Source organism: Pyxicephalus adspersus, chromosome Z (assembly GCF_032062135.1).
Source record: "Pyxicephalus adspersus chromosome Z, UCB_Pads_2.0, whole genome shotgun sequence".
Classification (NCBI taxonomy): Eukaryota; Metazoa; Chordata; class Amphibia; order Anura; family Pyxicephalidae; genus Pyxicephalus; species Pyxicephalus adspersus.
The window spans coordinates 33,840,118-33,859,540 of record NC_092871.1 but is presented as its reverse complement, the minus strand read 5'-3'; the positions used below and the strand labels follow the sequence as shown (position 1 = coordinate 33,859,540).

The following is a 19,423-nucleotide window of genomic DNA, read 5'->3' as shown; positions in this document are numbered from 1 at the left end:
TGATAGCCATGTTTTTGTGGTGTCCTCTGGGGAACGAGCACAGGAATAATATTATTAATAAACAGGATTTGTATAGCGCCAACATATTAAGCAGTGCTCTACAATAAATAGGGGTTGTAAATGACAGACGAATAGAGAGTGACAAAGGAGGAGGAGAGGACCCTGCCACAAACAGCTTACAATCTAGGAGATGGGGGAATTAACACACAGTAGGATGGGAGATATGTAGTGGTGGGACATAGTGACAGTTCCAAAAGACAGAAGAAGATGGTTAGGCAATTCGAAGAAATGGGTTTTGAGTGTTCTTTTAAATAATCAGAAAGTAGGAGCAAGTTGAATAGGACGAGGAAGATGATTCCAGAGAGTTGGGGCAGCTCTGGAGAAGTCTTGAAGCTGTGCTTGTGATGAGGTTATGAGTGAGGAAGTCATTAGTAGGTCATAGGAGGAGCAAAGAGAGTGGCTAGGGGTGTATTTTTCTATTAGGTCAGATAGGTAAGTGGGACAATAACTGTGGAGGGTTTTGAAGGCAAAGCACAGGAGCTTGAATTTGATTCTAAGTTGAAATGTAAGTGTTAACATGTTAAACATGTGAGAAAGTATGACTTGTGTCTGTTCCTTTAAATTCTGGGCACAAAATCGCTTGTGTATTTCTTGTGTTGTGGTTTTATTGCTCTTGTGTCCCATACCATGGATTTGAAAACAAATGAGGGGTACTGCTATTTGGGGCAGCCCCACTATCCTTCCTTTTCCCAGAATTCAATGTCTTATGGAGTGGCGATGGACTGTAATTGTGTTGGTTTCAGTGGAAGCTGGGATGGTGAACAGAAGTGTATCAGGGGGCTAGTGGTGGGTGTGGTAGACTGAGCAGACACTTTGGCATGAAAACCTGCTAGTCTGTTGCCCCTGGCATTAAAAGAACTGGAATAAGTGTGTGCTTGACATTTAACAATGGCTATTTGATTGGGGAGGTGAATTTCAGTGATACATGAGTGTAACTCCAGCACTTCATCCTCCGGCCCTTTAAGACCTAAGAGGGCATTGAGCACAGTGACAGGACCGCTGGTAGCAGGAGCATATTTACACCTAATCCTGCAGTGGATGTTAGGATAACTTCATAACCACACAACCTTTGTGCTGTTATATGTTGAGTGGTTAAAATCTTAAGCAAGTGTAGTACAGTATGGGATGTGTAAAGTATCATCTCGTGACCCAAAGTTAGTAGTGAGACCCTTTGTACAGCCATTGCACACGCAGCCAGCACAAGCAGACAGGCTGGCATGCCTTGCACAGTAACAGGCAGTGTCTTAGAGACATATGCCACAGGCCTCAATTTACCTCCATGCATCTGAGCAAGCACAGCAGCCATGGTTTTACAAATCTCTCACATACAATACAAATGGTACATTGAAATTCGACATTCCCAATGCAGGGGCAGAGGACAGGTATTCTTTTAACACCAAATATGCTTTAGTCATTTTATCAGACCATTGAATGTTATTAGGGGCACTGGGGGTGGTACTAGGACTGGGCTGTGGGTCCCAATACAAGCAGTCAAGAATCCAGTGTCTGCAGAAATTGATCATGCCAAGAAAGCTGAGCAGCTGTTTCTTTGTCTGTGGGCAAGGCAGACTGGTAATGGCATGTACACGGCTAGGGGCCAGTAGCCGGGATCCTGGGGTTAAAAGCATTCCCAGGAATGTGACCCGTTGCAGACAGAACTGTACCTTTTCTGCGACACCCTTTGTCTCCCTTTTCCAGAAAACACAACAATGACACCTTGTCCCTCTGACATGCCTCCTGAGAGGGTCTACTGTACATAATAATAAAGTGGAACCATGCTGCAGCTGCCAGTTGGTAAGAACCTGCAAGAGGGCAATTGAGAAAACTGCCGGGGAGTCAACAAAGTCCTGGGGCAAGTGGCACCAGGTATATTGTTGTCCCTTGAAAATAAAAGCCATAAGGGGCTAAGTCTCAGGCAATAATGGTATGGAGAAAAATACATTGGCCAAATCAATAACACTGTAACATTGGGTCTCGGGCGGTACTGCTGTAAGGATGGTACTAAGATCTGACATGACTGGTGTTAGGGGTGTGATCAGCTCCTCTGAGATCCTGTGTAAAGCAGTATGAGCCATCAGGCTTTTTTGACAAGATTTACTGGAGTATTGTAAGGAGAGCAGGGTCTCTTAAGTATGCCTTGCTGGCAAAAAGATTGAATCATGGGTGCTAAGGAATCTTACTTGTCTTTAGTTAGCGGGTACTGCTATAGGTATATTGGTGTATGTGGTTTTGTAAGTGCTGTATATGGGGTGCAGTCCAGGAATCCCACGTCATATGGTCCAGTGGACCATGTGCTGTCAGGAACTAGAAAATCCAATAAGGGCAGTTGCAAGGTTGTACTGACATTATTCCTCCCTTTGGGTCAACAACCAGTGACATTCCCAGAGATCCCATCAGGTCTCTTCCTAACAACTGGAACTAGGTAATATCTTGAATGAGTGATGTGTAATGTATTCTCTATGTACTGTACATATGGGAATGTGAGGTGTGTGTTGTGTAGGGGTGATGACGTTTATTCCCAAAGAGGGCCCACCAGATGTAGATGGACCTGACCAGGATCGGAGGACAGAACACGTCACTCCTGTGTCGACTAAGAAGTCTGTCAGGAATTGTCCAACTTCTAATGTGATTATTGGGTTTTCATCAGCCTGGTCAGAGATCTCTAAAGTGGTGGTGGAGTCCCTGTACATGGGGTTTGGATGACTTGGGCAGCTCAAAACATCCTGCAGCATCCTTTGATAATAACTGGGCAAAAATGTTTGGGGCATCTAAAGTGCTCCAGTTGGCAATAATCATTTTGGCAGTGCGCCCATGTTCAGGAATCATTCCATTATTCAGTGACTGAATAAATACTATACTCTAAACTCCTCCTAATCCTAAACCTGCTTCTTCCTTCCACACTTTCCTAAACCTTCTAGCATAATCACATGTACCGTAGGTTCTCCTGGCTTTTGCTTGCATGCTAATGCAGTAGCCATGGATTTCCTATCTCAGTGTAATCTTACAAACTCAGTGTGTAACTCTTCCCATAAGGTTTTATAGTGTGCTTCAGTTATAAGAGGATAATTATTTACATTTGTTTGTGCAGGAGTTGGGATGGATCGGGATATTTTATGTTCTCCGTTCCATTTTTCAGGTGTAATGTAACCTCCTGCTCTACAGTTAACTTTATAGGGGGCATCCCTGTTGTCAGGTTTCTTTCTAGCACACTTTTTTTTTTTGTTACATGTTTCTTATAGGGATCTTTAGGTTCCTCTGGGTTATTCCCCTTACCTTGGGAATTTCCCATAGTTACAGTATAAATTACAGTATAAATTTCAGACGGGTATACACAGTAATTGTTAATTTAGTTAGTTCAGTTAGTTTAGTTCAGCAGGTAGCTGCAGTGCTCGCTGACATCCTGTTCCCAGGACCGCTTACCAAAACGCAGCTTAGGTCACGTTACTGCTTGCCCAAACACTTTCACTCCCCCCTGTCCTTTGAAAACCAATGCTTTAGTCTGAGTGATAGAGGTCAGAAGTCATAGGAGGTCTGCCTTAGCTGGGAGAATATGGGGGGGGGGGGGAAATTGTGCTTTGCTATAGATGTGGAATTCCACTGGTAGGCTTACAGTACACTCTTGCAAACCCCCAGAATACTTTTAATTTAGTAGTAAGTTATGCATCAATAAATGGAATGTATTGATTGGCAGACACAGAATTATGGTATTCCTCATACCTTCATGGAGTTCAAGCATTACTGTATGTCATGGATAGTGGTTCTGAGATAAAACTAGACCTGGATTCTGGTGCCAGTTTAAAGATTTGAGGGACCAACCCCTTTATATACCGGTGTGTGATCGCAGTAAGTGGAAGCATAGATATTATGGAGGAGGACATGAACAATCAGCAAGGGACTGGACGCTCAGCTCACAACCAACAGATCCACCAGAACTGCACCACAAATTTTCAAACAATCATCAAACAGACAATGAAAGACCAAACAAACTTGAGCATCAGTCAAATTCATGGGTATTCTATACTATGTTTAACCCATAAAAAAAACAAAGCTTTGTCATATTTCAGATTATCATTCTGCCCCAATGTTTGCAATTACAATTAAATTGTAAAAGTTTTAATTTATTTTTAATCAATTTGTGTTTTTTGTCTAATCATTATCCAAATAAAAATATCATAAAGATATTAATGGCTATCATAGATTTGCCTGATAACTAATATACACCATTAGGAACTGGAGGCCTTGTTGTTATGTAAAGTATAACAGTGATGACAAAAATGACAAGAAATCATTTAGAGGCTGGGTGTTATACAACGTATAACAGCCAATGCTTTCCATTATATAATAATTAATCTTTGGTCCAGACAGCTATGGGTTTTACAACTAGAAAACCCTTAGGTCAACACATTACTATAGCATAGTTGCCAAAGAGCTTGGCTAGTCCTCTGCCAGATTTAGGCAAGATTTGTCATAGGATCACAGACAGAGGTGGTATATTTCAATAAACCAGTAGGAGAGAAACATGTAATTTGTCGTTGCTAATCATTTCTTTTGAAAATGCCCTAACCTTCTTCTTGTACTAATACATGGGTTCCAGTACCTGAAATCACTGACTCCAGTCATGATTTAGAGTAAAAAAACCAGTGTGTCAGCACACCAGCATACCTTTCCACATTTCCCTTATAGGAAGGAGAGACACGTTCTAGTCCAAAGTACGTATACAAAGGAAACACCTTAGCCATGCCCCTTGATACATGAATCACATAGAATTATCATTATAAAAATAACTAGCTACACCCAAAAATCCTCTTTTAAAGGTACTCTTCCTTTATGCTAGCAATGGAAAATAACTGCAAATAATGTATGTAAAAGGTCAGTACAGTATGACTACTTGTCAACGTGTAGAGTGTATCAGAGCAGAACAAAAAATGAACACCTTCCCATGCTTTAACCTTTTCAAAATATTGAAAGTACAAAAAAAATCTGTTTATTTGCTTCCTGGAGCTCTTATATATCTGCTTGAGTAGACAACTCGGTAGCTTTGCAACACATTCCATATCGGCTTGATTCAGAATTGGACTGCATTCAGTGATTCTTTTCTAACAAAACAATGATTCTGAGTGCAGGGAAGGAACTCTTGGGATATGTAGTTGCGGAGACTTGTCTATTTCATTAGAAAATGACCTCTCAGCAGCTTTGTTGAAGGAACATCTCAAATACAATATCCTCAGTAACTACTAAAAATACATTTTGAGCTCTGTTTATAAAACGGAATCAGACATTCCCTCAAACATTCCTTTGTCAGAATGGTACAGATTTATGTGTTTCAATGGCGGTAACAGATTTCCACCAGGGAATGTCTGAAGGAAGGTCCGATTCCCCGTTTTATTAATAGAGATCACTACGACATAAATCTATGGGTGTTCATCTCAAGCAGATTTTGAAGGTCTGGGATGGGGTACGATACTCAAGAGACCCAAAGTCCCCACCTCACCCTCTGCTACCCATTCAATATAACCCTTTGTTTTCCCCCAGGTTGGAGTCACCAAAGGCTTTCACATGGTGGTTGGCACATAATTATCACACTGTATATTCCCTAGTGGGTAGAAGGGGGATTACCAGTTGGGAGGAGATTGGTTCTTTACATGAAGTACCAGGGAAGGAATTCTTTGGATTTATGCAACTTCGCCATTGGATTACTCAATATATCACAATGTCAATCATATGACCACACTGACTGTTATTGAATATAAATGTTTGGGAACACCTTTATGTCCTCAACAAATCACAGTTTTATACTCGAAACTCAACCAGGTACAAAGGGAATCATTACACACTTATGAGAACCAATGGGAACGAGATTTGGGCAGTGCATAATGTATGTAAAAGGTCAGTACAGTATGACTACTTATCAACGTGTAGAGTGTATCAGAGCAGAACAAAAAATGAACACCTCCCCATGCTTTAACTTTTACAAAATATTGAAAGTACAAAAAAAATCTGTTTATTTGCTTCTTGGAGCTCTTATATATCTGTTTGAGTAGACAACTCGGTAGCTTTGCAACACATTCCATATCGGCTTGATTGATTCAGAATTGGACTGCATTCCTCAACAAATCACAGGGAACGAGATTTGGGCAGTGCAAAATCAGATGCAGAGTGGTTTATCAATTGGACAACAATTTCTAAATGCTCAACGATTATTCTTACAGTCGAATCTGGTTTAAATGATGAGGTGGTACATGGTACCAACAAGGATAAAACACATATCCTGATCAAATTCTGACCAATGATTTAGAGGATGCCAGGAGATTGGTTCAGACCTACACATATGGTGGATGTGTCCATTTGTGATCCGATTTTGGGGTAGGATCTTCAGGCTCCTGGGAACATTATTGGGATTCAAAATGCAAGTGCCTAGGGACCAAAGGGTGGTCTTTTTTGCGGTTTAAACCTAGTACCCTTAAAGACATACATTTCAGATTATGCGCTCACATCCTTGTTGCAACTAAACAAACAATAGCTAGCATGAGGTGTTGTTACAAATCGACAACACGTTTTTAAATGAGTTGTCTAGCATTTTAAATGACACACAAGAAAAAATTTTTATGGCTTGGGAGCGATGGTGAGCGCACCCTTTGCCCAATCCCTCTTAGTATGACTATTTTAGGAAATGTCTTTTCTTTTTTTGTTGGTGTTTTCTTTAATTATGTGTATTGTTGACTTTTGTCAAAAATCAATAAAAAATGTATTGAAATAAAAAAATAAATAGAGATCTTTAAGTAGTTTCATTTAAAATACACACAACAACATTTTAAGAAAAACATAGTTTCAAGTTTATATGACATGTAGGACTTTATTTTATAAAGCAAAGACCTATGTATATTTATGTATAAATAAATATATATATATATATATATATATATATATATATATATATATATCTCTATCTATACACACACATACATACACCAGTGTCAATACATTCTTAATATTTTAAAAGAGCAACATTCAAATGTAGTTAAAATGTAAACCAATTGTAAAATGTTAAGGAATATACTATGAAATAGAAACAAACATGTAAACAGAAGGGATTATCCTAAAACCTTTATCAAACTTTCATAGATCACTCTAAAATTGCTCAGTGAAAAAAGGTATGTTGCTTTGGTTTCATACGAGTTTGAAGGATGACAGTCATCCAGATCATTGCTCTTTAGGTTCATCTGATGAAATTCCTCTAGTCCAAAAGAGTAGTCCAATGACCATATTCCAGTTATGTTTTTAGCAAGAATTAAGGGGCGTTCAGTAACGATGTGCCACTAGGCAATTTCAGGGGTTGGCAGGAGCACACTACGCTGGACTCTTTCTCGAGTCCAGCCTAATGGCTCCACCCCCCACCAGGAACCTTCCCTTAAGGAAAATGTTCCCTATTTCCCCCTGGCGGAAGTGTTAACGTCGGCCATGGTAAATAGGGAAGGGAGCCACAACACTGAGGCTCAAGAGCCGCATGCAGCTTTGGAGCTCTGGCAGTTTGTTCCGTATCTGGCCTAAAGACCGGAGTTTGCTGACTTCTGATCTAAATTATTACTTTTGTACATTGATATTCCATGTGGTCAACAGAACCACCCAATCGGTGCCAGGTCCTGAAGCAGGCGATTATAAAAATCACTTTATTACCAAATACAATTTAGGACATCTAAGAGGATAAAAAAGGCAGGGATGCAACAAACATTTAGGTCTAATTTAGCAAGAGGACACAGGTAATATATTTCCCAAAGTTAATAAAGCAAATTTAAACTACAACAGCTATAAAAATGAGATGACAGCTGTAGAAGTCAGAAGAAGAAATTGTAGCCCATGTTTTGTGACCAAACTCTTCAGTAACCATTCAAAAACAGCCGGTTCGTTACTGAAAAGTGCAGGGTGTTGCACCTGACTAAAAGGTACTGGGGAGCACACTGTGAATACCCTATCCTATATGAAGCAGACAGGAATAAAAAATAATTTTCTTTATTACAGATGAGATAAGAGACATTAGCAATCTTTGTTCTTCCCAGTAACAAAGAGGTGATATCTATATCACCCTAAACCTGTTCATTCAAGTATGGTCAGTGACTTAACTTTGGGCCATCCTGGTAGTCTGATCTTTTATAAATGCAGGGCTACCTTTCTGCTTCTAAATCTGAAAAAATCCATTCATATAGTGACCCTGCTAAACATTAAAAGGCATAAACTCATGCAACCGTCTATATATGCTAAAGTGTATAGTTGTCCTCCATGTTTGATTGGGAATGCCAATTCTTTTGTCAATTCTCAAATGTTTGATTGATATTTCAATTTGTGATTAAGCGCCCTAGTATATATTAAATTTTTCATTAGATTCAATATTGTTACCGGCCTAGTCTGACCCTTTTTAATGTTTTTAATATGGGGGAACCCTAAAATAACTTTTAGGTCTTAAAGGGAACCCCTACTATAATTACTATATCCACAGCGCACAGTGTATTAGCCTGGTGGTCAGTGGGAAGAATGTCAGAAAAGATAATTAGGGTCAGTTAAACTGACCCAAGAAGCACAAATTGCCTATTGCTCAAGGAACCCCTAGCAACCTCTGGATGAACCCTAGGGTTAGTCCAGTCTATGTTGACTAGTGAATGGTCACCTTAATTAATATAGTTCTGGCTGCTGTGATTTTTTTTTGTAGTTTGCTATTGGCATATCACTTTTTCTCTACATGCCTATTATGCTACAGGGTATAAATATGAACAAGAGTACAGTATTATAAAATGCACTTTGCACCTGACAATTTGAGCATCATGACAATTTTATCTGTATTTACTTTGACTAAAGAGTAGCCATAGTGTTATCTCTCATCAGCGCTTTATTCATGTGAGGTGGTGGTAATCATTTCCAGTTTTATTTGATCAATTAGTGATGATCTTGGTAAGGTCTTCAAGTATTCTCTGTGAGCATAAAAGAGAACAAGAAATGACTGTTAGGGAAATTGCTCTTTCAGTACACCAAAAGTAAGCACCATGAAGAGTACCCAGTGTACACACTGGATGATTGCTATGTACAGATGGGGCATTCTCCTGTCGGTTGGTACACTAGCCAACAGGATGAATATTGTCCCTTATTTAGGTCATTGTATACTTAGTAGCCACATTCAACAAAAATTGTTCCTGTAATATGGAAAATGGTTCACAGCTTTTCAAGTTGCTTTATTAGTTTTCTTCATTTTTTGCACAGCTTTCAAGTTGCTTCATTTTTAACACTTTGCCTCTTTTTTATAATAATGCTGTTTAAATCCTTTGAAATATTTCATTCATAATGTTAGGGTAATAAAAGGTGTATTAGGTTGGGAGAAATGGAATCCTGAGTTTAGGTTGTTTGAAGAGGATACATTTATTGTTTTATTTTATTTAATGAGATGGCTGAAATGTGCTACTGCTTAATTGTCCGATAACTATTTAAATGGGAAATAGGGCTATGCAATGATATATAGGAATTGTCTTGTCCTTCCTCCCCTCTCCTTGACTTCCCTACTCATTATTATCAATAAATGATCTAGTTTAGACAGTGATAAAGGGACTTAAGTGGATTGTATGATTGTATAGTGTTATGAGAATTTGGATAACGTGAGTCATTGGTAGCAGTGACTAAAAAAGCATAATAATAAAAATGCAAATGTTGTTTTCCTCGAGTTTTTGGATTTGAATTGCCATCTTCCCTTTATGTAAAAAATCTCTAAGACTGGAACTCTCCTAACAGAGCTACAATGATCCTTTCGGATGTGGTGGTGCCTCTTCCCTGATGGTTCTCAAAAGGTGCGGTAGGCCAAAATTTTGAGGCATTTGCAATTGGTAATGGTTTGTTTATAATTATTGGTTTAAATAATTGTTTTGAATTGAAATAGATTAAATGCGAACTACTATATATGGATTATTTGTATACATTTTGTAGATCTCAAATGCAACCCCTGATGAAGCAGAGTAATCTTTTCTTCTGCGAAATGCGTCAGTCAACAAATTGAGATCAGATAAGGCTTTTTAATATGTTAAACTGGTGTTTTTTAATGTATGATTAATAAAGTTTTCTGGCATTTTAGCTTTGAATTTGGTATTAATTATATGATGTCCATCATTTGAAGTTCATTTTATATTAAGTCCTTTTTTGTATACTTTTTCTCTCTGCTTTCTTAGATCTACCAGTGTAGAAATTACCCCCAGCTGAGGTATTTCCTACAAGTCCAGGTAAATCTGGCTAACTACTATTTGATAGTCCAAAAAAGTACAACTACTATGTACATAACAACCATCTGATGTGTTGTAAAATTAATCAAATCTTTCAGTTACGGCAAAACTGGTAACAAATCTGCTTGTGTGTGCCACCCCTTGTGTCTGCAATGAAGAAGGGCTAATTTAAGAACCATTCTGACAAAATAGGCAAAAATGGAGTCCACCCTTTGTGATGTGGCTCTCTCGTACCAAAGTGTTAGTAAAAATTGTAAGATTCAATTATCAACCACAATTTTCTTGTAAGGTACCAACAACCCTATTGACATTTTCTAAAGGCATCCTGTAAACATATGTTTACCACATCCTACAAGAAAAGCTCAACTACCTATTTTTATCCCCATTCAAAAGTCACTACTTACAAAAAGAGTGTCTTTGTTCATACTCGTGTTTTGAAAAGCTTCATGAGATGCTGTAATATTCTTCAAAATCTGTCTTTCAAATAGGCATTTTACAAAATAATTTGTTAGCAGACCTGTCAGTAAAAGAAATAAAAAAAAATTAAAAACAGATTCACTGCATTCAGATTATGTAGAATCAGAGTTGTGCCCCTTAGTATGGTTGGTCAGCTGTTGGTTGGGGACTTAGGATGCCAGCTAAACTTCCATATTTGTAATTTGTTTACAAATGCACTAAATGTTGCATTGACCCATTCGTTGCCGGGTCCTGTCATACATTTTTTTTACCTGGTGGCCAGACTTTGTTTTGTTGTTTTTTTGGTTAGTTTTAAACTACAGCTTTAAAAGTTTGTAAAACTATACAGCCTTTGAAAACAGAGGGACTGTGCAATAAAAATGGGGCAGTAGCAAATATTGTTTTCTTTAAAAAATACAACCAAAATACTTTGTAAGGAAAAACAATAAAATCTCCACTTTATGTTATATATAAATAATTGTTTAGATTTAGCAAATGTTAACCAAGTTAAATCATTGCAAATAGTTCCAGATTCAGAATTCTGAATTTGATTGGCTTTCTTGACTGATCCAGTTGGATTTAATTTGTCTCAGATTTTTTCCTTTTCTGCTCACCTCTATATCCTACCTATTCACATAATGGGTCTGATTTATTAAAGCTCTCCAAGGCTGGAGAGTATACACTTTCACCAGTGAAGCTGGGTGATCCAGAAAACCTGGAATAAATCTGGTCCACGATTGAAAACATTTGCTAACAAATAGCAAATGACTTTTGAGAAATCCATTCCAGGTTTGCTGGATCAACCAGAGTTACTGGTGAAAGTGTATCCTCTCCAGCCTTGGAGAGCTTTGATACATCAGGCTCAATGTTTCAAAGCACTGATTTTTCAAAAACAAGTCTTACTTTTCAGTTTGCTCATCAAGATCCCCTGTGCCTCTGAAAGAAGTTTGTGTGGAGGTACTGGGAAGGGGCCCTCTTCAGTCAGCAGAAATTCACTAGTTTGGTTTAGGTACTGTACAATCTTTTTTTCAGCATATAGTTTTGGTATGGCAGCCAGTATATCTCTACTTTTTTGTTTTAAAATCCTGAAAAAAAAAAACAATGCAAGCAACTAAAATCCACTGATGCACAAAATATTATGATACTATATTCACATAATTATAATCACAAAAAAAAAAATACTACAGAGGAAATAATCCTTTAGTTATCCATCTATTACTTAGCTCATATCACATTTTAAAAAGAAAAAAATCACCAATTTCTACCTGTAATAATAAGCAACTCTACTCTTAAATTGTTATATTAGTCAGCCGATTTGGTCATCCGCAGTAATGCCCAAATCTTACCAATTTACTTTCGCTAGAAGTTCAATGATTTGCAGGTTTAGATTGTTTGTGGTCAAAAATGACCTTTTTCCCACATCAGTTTCTACTTACCCAGTACGATGCAGAAATATAAATATAGATTTTCCACCTGTAATACATAATAATATTTCATTGTCAGTTTCTGCTACAACAGGTATGTGAAGTGGCCTGAAAATGGTATGACAGTGGACAATATGTGCTAGAGAGGCGTTCATCAGGTACAGCATTGGGCAGGTCGTGCAGGAGACGAGTATGAAGGGTATAACAATGAGTAACATGTTCAGCAGAGGCCTGCAAGTGTTAAACCAGTGGACAATGTGTGCTGAAGAATCGTATATCCGGTATGGCAGTGGGCAGGATGTGCAGGAGAGGAGTATGAAGGGTATAGCAATGAGTGACATGTTGTGTGGTGCTGCAGTTTGTGGTGCTGGGGAGGACTGGGGATACATAATACAGCTAAATAATTATTTGAAGTATTTAATGTAGACAGAATTGGATCATTGGCAACGCGTCCTTCTTCCAGCTGATTCGCAACTGCTGAAAGTATCGCTGAGGAGGCAGGGATAGGGTGTCTGCCAGTAGGACGTGAGGAGTCCAGGAGATATGTACGTTAGAGGGTGGTGAGGTAGCTAGGAAAGGATTTCTGCCAGCAAAGTAGCGAGGGAGCTGAAAAGTAATGTCTATGAGTTGGGGTTCAGCATCAGCATGGAAATTATAAGTGATACTACTTGTATATGTATTGTAGAGAAGGCATATAAAACAGTGAAGAGGTTAAGAACATAATATTAATAAGCACTAATGTTTTCAAAGGTACCTATTTTTTCAAATTTGAAATGCAATTGGCCATGTCTGATCTCTTCAGCAAAAAAGGAGCATTTTCCACTAAAGACAAGTAGCTCTCTGTTTACTTGGAGAAGAGTTTATGTAAGCCCTAATATTTGTAAAAAAAAAGATAACATACCTGCCAAAAACTCATCAAATAAGTGATACAGAGCATCAAGGAATGTGTCTTCCAGCTTCTTTCTCTGTGTACTAATTTCTTCCTCTATTCTTAACAGTGGCTTTGATTTGGGTTTGTTAACTTTGACACTTGGTTCATCTGTGGGAACACTGAAGGATTCTGTACCAGATTTTGCAGTGTCACTTTGTTTTCCCTATATAATACATTTAGGATCATAACTGCTGATGAGTAAAAGTAAAACATTTTTGCAAAAATATGTGTTTTTGTGACATTTCGCAAAAAAAAAATTTAGATCTTAAAGGCAATTACAAAACATTTGGATGTTGTATTTTAACCAAAATCAGATGCAATTTACCGTATTTTTCGGACCATAAGACGCACTTTTTTCCCCCCACTTCCCTGCGGCTTATGGTCCAAATGTATCAAAATGTATCCTTCCCAGCTGCTGTCCCGTCCTCCCTCTGCCTTTTCTCCTGTCTCCAGCGCAGCCGGAGTGACTGTGTCTCCTGTATCCTGCTCCCGGCGTCCTCCCACTCTCAGCATGATTGGCTGACAATTCTCCTAACATGACTTTGTCAGCCAATCATGCTGAGAGTGTTCCCTGAATCACTCACAGCACACATAGTAAAATCACACATACGGTACACAACACAAACACAATGTAAACAAATGTTATATTGCAATCCGATTGTCGGTCCAGTGCGTCTTATGGTCCGAAAAATACGGTAACCCTTGTTGGTCTTAAAAACACATATCATAACTTTTTCTTTCACTTTATTTTTAGGTGTTTAAAAAAAACACATGGTCATCATCATACTGCCAAGACTACCTGTAAAAGATCTACTACTTATGTACTTATCCTACATGTTATCTCTGGTCTCTTTCCTTGTTAAGTTTTCATCTATAAAGTGTTCTATCTTGGGTCTACATGAATGGTTTTAAAAATGCATATAAACGTTCCTACCACGTTTATATGCCTTTTTAGGCACTTTTACAAGCGTTTTAAAGCCTAACTTTAAAACGCTAAAAAACTTTAATAAAACGCCTATGATGCGTTTTACCACCAATTGCCACGATTTTGCATTTATAAAAGGTTTACGTTTAACCCTTTCAGGGAATGAGTACAGGCATACATAAAACCCCTTACTCATTCCCTGAAAGGGTTAAAATGTGTGTAGAACATTGGATGAGGCTTTAATGTTCAATTATTTTATTAAATGTGTGTGTGTTTGTGTAACTAAACTTTTTATTTTTACAGGTTATCTCAATGACAGGATTATTCCCAGAGCTGCAATCCTGACATGAGCACAGCCCTGGGAATCCTCCCGACAGTGAGGGATCGCAGGGCACTAAATTTTAACCCTTTCAGGGAATGAGTAAGGGTTTTTTATGTACCCCTGTACTCATGCCCCAGGGTGGGGTGGTGGAGATCTGGGAGTCCCTTTATTAAAGGGGGCTTCCAGAGTCCAAAGTCCTGCTAAAAACGTTTATAAAAGCCCCCACTGTTTTCAATGAAAGCTTTCATAAAAAGCTTAAAAACGCTTGAAAAAGCCTCCATTGAGTTCAATGGAAGCTTTTTCATGCGTTTTTCTGCATTTATCCAACGTTTTAATTTTTTAAACTTTGCAAGCAACATTTAGGATAACGCTCAAAAACATGCCTGAACGTGCCATGTGGTCCCATGTGTTGTAGAATTTGTTAAGGTTGTTTTAAAGAGCACAGGTCAATTTGTCGTTGACCAATATCCAGTTAAGTATCCTTGTTACTGTCTTTGGTGAACTCAATAATGGAAGCTTTACAGTAACAAGCAATGGTAATCCAATCAGTCTATTTAACTGTTTCAAAGCTATAGACTCTAATTGGGAAAAAAGAGCACACTCTATTTTCCTTGAGATGATTACCTGGGTGACACAGCGTATTAGGTTGAAAATGCTGAACCAAACTCTCTGAACCCTAGGACATCTCCACTAAGCATGGAGTACAGTGCCCTTCTGACCACATCCTCGAAAACAAAGAGGAGGGACAGCAGGATTGGCTTTATGGATCCCAACCGGGACAAGGTACTATCTCATCAAAACCCTATAATTTGCCTCCATTATCGAAGTGTTCAGAGATATTTTGGAAATGGACACTCATAGATCCTGCCATTCTTGGGCATTCCACTTCCAAATCTGACTCCCATTGTTTCATATAGGAAAGTTTCTTATCGTGTGAGAAAAGAGTGTTATATACTACCGTGATCCTCCCTTTGGATTCAGTTATAAAACTGCTGTTTTTTTCAAATCTTGCACTCTGGAAGGGTGGTTTATTTTGAATAAAGGACCTGATTTGTTGATAACGAAAAAATTCTGTATAAGAAGGGAAGAGGCTCTCTTGTAAATGGGAGAGGCTCAGAATAGCCTTGCCATCAAGAAAATTCCCCATTCTGAAAAATCCTTTGTTGCGCCAAGAGAATTGAGCCGGTTCACAGCCTGGGGGAAATTCAGGATTATGCCATAGGGGAGTAAGTGGAGCATGGGGGGAGTGCAGGTTAAAATTAGTTTTTTGTCTATTCCATACTGAGAGAGCATATGAAAGTAAAGGACAGAGAATCGCAGGTATTTTAGAAGAGGGGATCCACATATCTTACCATCTTGGTGAGAAGATGTAATCTGAATGCCTAGATAGGTGATTGTTTTGGGTTTCCACATGAAGTCAAAATTATCTTTGAGTTGGGTAACTATGTTTGGGGGCTAGAACCGAGATTTTAATGGTCTGGTGCTTTGATGACTGACCCTCAGGCCATTTAAAAGGTAACCCAAAAGTAGAATTGTTTCCACCACACTTCGCACTTGAAGCGTACCTAAACTCAGAATTTTTTACTTTGCATAAAAGGGTGGACAACCCTTTTATTTAAAGTAAAAATTTTGTTTGTTAATGTTTTTTTTGAAATGTTAAAAAAAGGGTGCAGCACCGCCCCTTTATTTTCGATCGCCTAGGCAATCAAGAATAAATTGTAGTGCAGAGCCTCCCGGGATACCTACGTCACGCATCCCAGGAGGCTCTTGGCTGCGCTTTCTGCGCATGCCTGAGATGCTCAGAAGGAGCCCTTTCACCAATAGGGAAAAAAATTGCAGATCTCACGCTTGCACAGTGAGATTGACAAGATTTTGCCCAATCTACATCACCCAACCTCGTGCCTGTGCAGTGCGAGATCAGGTGACACAAGAAGAAGAACACAGAAAAACAGAGGAGAAGATGGCGGCGTCTGGCGCTCCCTCTGGGCCGACTGTGACGATGTAGGACACGATAGAAGAAACCTCAGGATGGATAAACTGATCTGCGGGATTGCAGGTAAGTGTGATTTTGTTTTTGTTTTGGGTTAATTTATTGTTTACTTCCACTTTAAGATCCAATTCCAGTTTAACCCCCCACATATTCACCACTCCCCCACCACCTCCTGTAGTCAATATAAATTCAGGATACATACCCTAGATATAGTTTTCTTCCCGCCAAAAGTAGTGTTTTCTTGTTTCTCCACCATTGGCGGTACATGGTCCTCACTGCTGCCAGAGCCATCCTTGACTAACAGAAAAAAAAAAAAGAAAAGCAAGTGTTTTTAGTAACATTTTCAATCATTTGTGTTATTTATTTTTTTCCTAACTTTTTTTTGTAATGCAACCATTAGCCGTAAAGTACTTACATTTTTTGTTTGGTATCTTAAATTTCTGCTGAATCCATCCAAAACCATCACTTTCATAAAAGCCATTTTGATCGTCAATGCTTTCTTCATCTTTTTCCTCTTCTACCTTAGACTCACCAGCTGAAACGTCCCCCTGTAACAGCAACAGTTATTGATTTTATAGGTTAATCAGAAAAATGCCCATGGTGATGAGACTGTATAATGGCTACATCTACCAACATTCCTTTGCACCACCCATGGCCAGCAGGTAGGATGCTCTACCCTGATGCTTAGTATGTGATGGAGACTTTAGCTGTGCACTTTACTGATCTGCGTTTATTGATTACATGGAAATGAGAAAGAATATCTACAGGGTGCCAGGGACACATTCTTTCATACATAAACCAGTGCATGAAGTGCTGGGACATGTAGTTATTTTATTGTAAGTTATTTTCTAGGCTTTTATATAGTAGAGGGTTGCTGGATAATCCATCACACCACATCTTTTAGTATCTTTAGTAAAGAACTACAGACAGGTAAAGGATAAAAGGATTTTTAATTAAAATCATATATGATGAAAGGATCCCAGTGATCTTATTAGACACCCATGAGTGTTGAGCTGGTGCATATGAGATTTTGTGATTTTAGTACTATACTTTACTTACTTTTACTTAGTTACTACTTTCTGTGCATATAATTTATTAATTAGAATTCTTTATTAGATTATGTCACACTTTAGATTGTTTTTTCAATATTCGTTCCTTCTACTTATTGATCCTGTACGAACCATAGGTTTTACATAATCTGTTTGATACCTGTTTACAATATTAATATTAATTATGTATATTGTTTATTAGCATGGAGGATGGTAAACATTAATCCTAAATTTTTTGAACTCCTATAAAACATTCTACATTGTGAGAAGGACAAGTGATTCTCCTTTACTGTTTTGAATATGGACATTTCCTCCCGCCTTAGGTTGTGCAGCTCATGATTTGGTACCGCATACAGTTTTATTACATTCTGTGTCTTCATAAGGGTGATTTTTACAATTATTGTTATTATTTTGTATTTATATAGCACCAATATATTGTGCAGTCCTTTACAGAGTCGTAGTTATGACTGTAACTTTGTAAAACTCAAGGGGATAACATACAACATACATGCAGTTCGTGTCCTTGCCACGATTCTAACCTGGGACCCTGTTGTTATATGGCCAGCGTGCCAGCCACATAACCACAAAGCCACCCAAATAGACAGGGCAGATATCCAAAGACTTCCCTACCCTAGCCTAAAAACAACATGTATTCAGTATAATAGACTACCAAACAAAACAATCCAAAATTGATGTGAGGTTATAAATCACTTACATCATCATCATCAAAGAATGTATTTAAAAGTTCTCTTTCCTCCTCTTTATAATTAAAAGGGGAAAAGAACAAAAATGCTTCTGAGCTTTGATAGAATTTGAGGAGTTCCAACAGTATCTGAAAAGAAATAAAGTGGTTTCAAAACTTCAAAATCATCAACATTTTCAAGGGCACAAGAATCATATGTATGATATATATAAGTTTAAGTCTATATTCTTTCAACATACATCTACAAATGTATCCGGGTTGATTCCAATGGCTTGGAAGAATTGGTTGTCTTCATCTATGTCAGCTTCTTTTATATCCTTTAAGGTGGGAATTATTTTTAAATCTTGAAACTCCTGAAAAAAAGACAATGTTTTTTGTTTGCTTTTATTTTGACATTTTTCTTTAACTCTCATTATACTATATTTTGAACAATATGGATGTTTGAATAGATGGGGTGCCAGTAAATGCTGATAAACACAAGATATAATCTCTGTAATAGGAGCCACGGTTTTCTGTAGAAGAACTTACCCTGCGTATGATGGTATAGATCTGCCTAAAGTCTTTCACATGCCTTTCTGTCATCCATAATTTTGTTCCTAAAGAATCCTCTTTGTATACACAGATCTTGTAAGTATGTTGGTCTTGTGCTGGACTCTAAAAAGATCAAAAATGTAAATGCAGGAATTATCTTTTGGAAAAACATTTCAAATGTTAATAATAATTTCTCAACAAATCATTTGAGAGATTGGTCCTGTTCTGTACAGAACATAGTCATTTAAGTCTGCAGTTCTGTATTTATATCATTCATGCGTTTTGTGTGTGCTTGGTTTGTAATAAACCTAGTGCTTTTTAAAAAAAAACTAAACTCTAGACAAAAACTTTGACCAGGGAGGACCTTTATTGCAGAAGGGAAAATGTTTCTGTCCTTTCTCTTCTGCAATAAAACAGCTAAATATATTACCTGCACATCAAAACAAGTGTCATGTAAAGACTAAGGGCCTGATTTTTTAAAGCTCTCCAAAGGCTGGAGAGGAGACACCTTCATCAGTGAACCTGGGTGATCCAGCAAACCCAGAACGGATCTGGTCCATGATTGAAAACATTTGCTCCAATCCAGGTTTGCTTTGATAAAAGTCTGTCCTCTCTAGCCTTGGAGAGCTTTAATAAATCAGACCTTAACAGTTAATTTTCTTTTTCAATATTCCTCTGCTTGCATGCTGTAATTATTAATAATGATCTCGGTTTGAAAGCGGCAATCTCTCTGCACAGGTCTACCATGTTCTTTGCTACGTCAGAGCTAGGGCACACCAAAT

The 19,423-nt window shown here is 38.1% G+C and overlaps 1 protein-coding gene across 3 annotated transcripts in view; it reads right to left on the bottom strand.

The window, feature by feature from the left end:
• Positions 1-6,956: 6,956 nt before the first annotated feature.
• Positions 6,957-19,423, bottom strand: part of LOC140343693 (uncharacterized) — a 30,632-nt gene continuing 18,165 nt past the window's right edge. For 2 of the 3 annotated variants that reach the window (XM_072430529.1, XM_072430528.1), the window contains 10 exons: positions 18,639-18,764; positions 18,350-18,463; positions 18,123-18,239; positions 16,774-16,906; positions 16,561-16,655; positions 13,092-13,284; positions 12,203-12,239; positions 11,670-11,851; positions 10,715-10,827; positions 6,958-9,020 (listed from right to left, as the gene is read on the bottom strand). In XM_072430529.1, coding sequence (XP_072286630.1) covers positions 8,982-9,020; positions 10,715-10,827; positions 11,670-11,851; positions 12,203-12,239; positions 13,092-13,284; positions 16,561-16,655; positions 16,774-16,906; positions 18,123-18,239; positions 18,350-18,463; positions 18,639-18,764 — 1,149 coding nt within the window. In that variant the 3' untranslated portion in view covers positions 6,958-8,981. Of the gene's footprint in view, positions 9,021-10,714; positions 10,828-11,669; positions 11,852-12,202; positions 12,240-13,091; positions 13,285-16,560; positions 16,656-16,773; positions 16,907-18,122; positions 18,240-18,349; positions 18,464-18,638; positions 18,765-19,423 lie in introns of all 3 variants that reach the window. The other variant, XM_072430527.1, reaches the window with a different exon arrangement.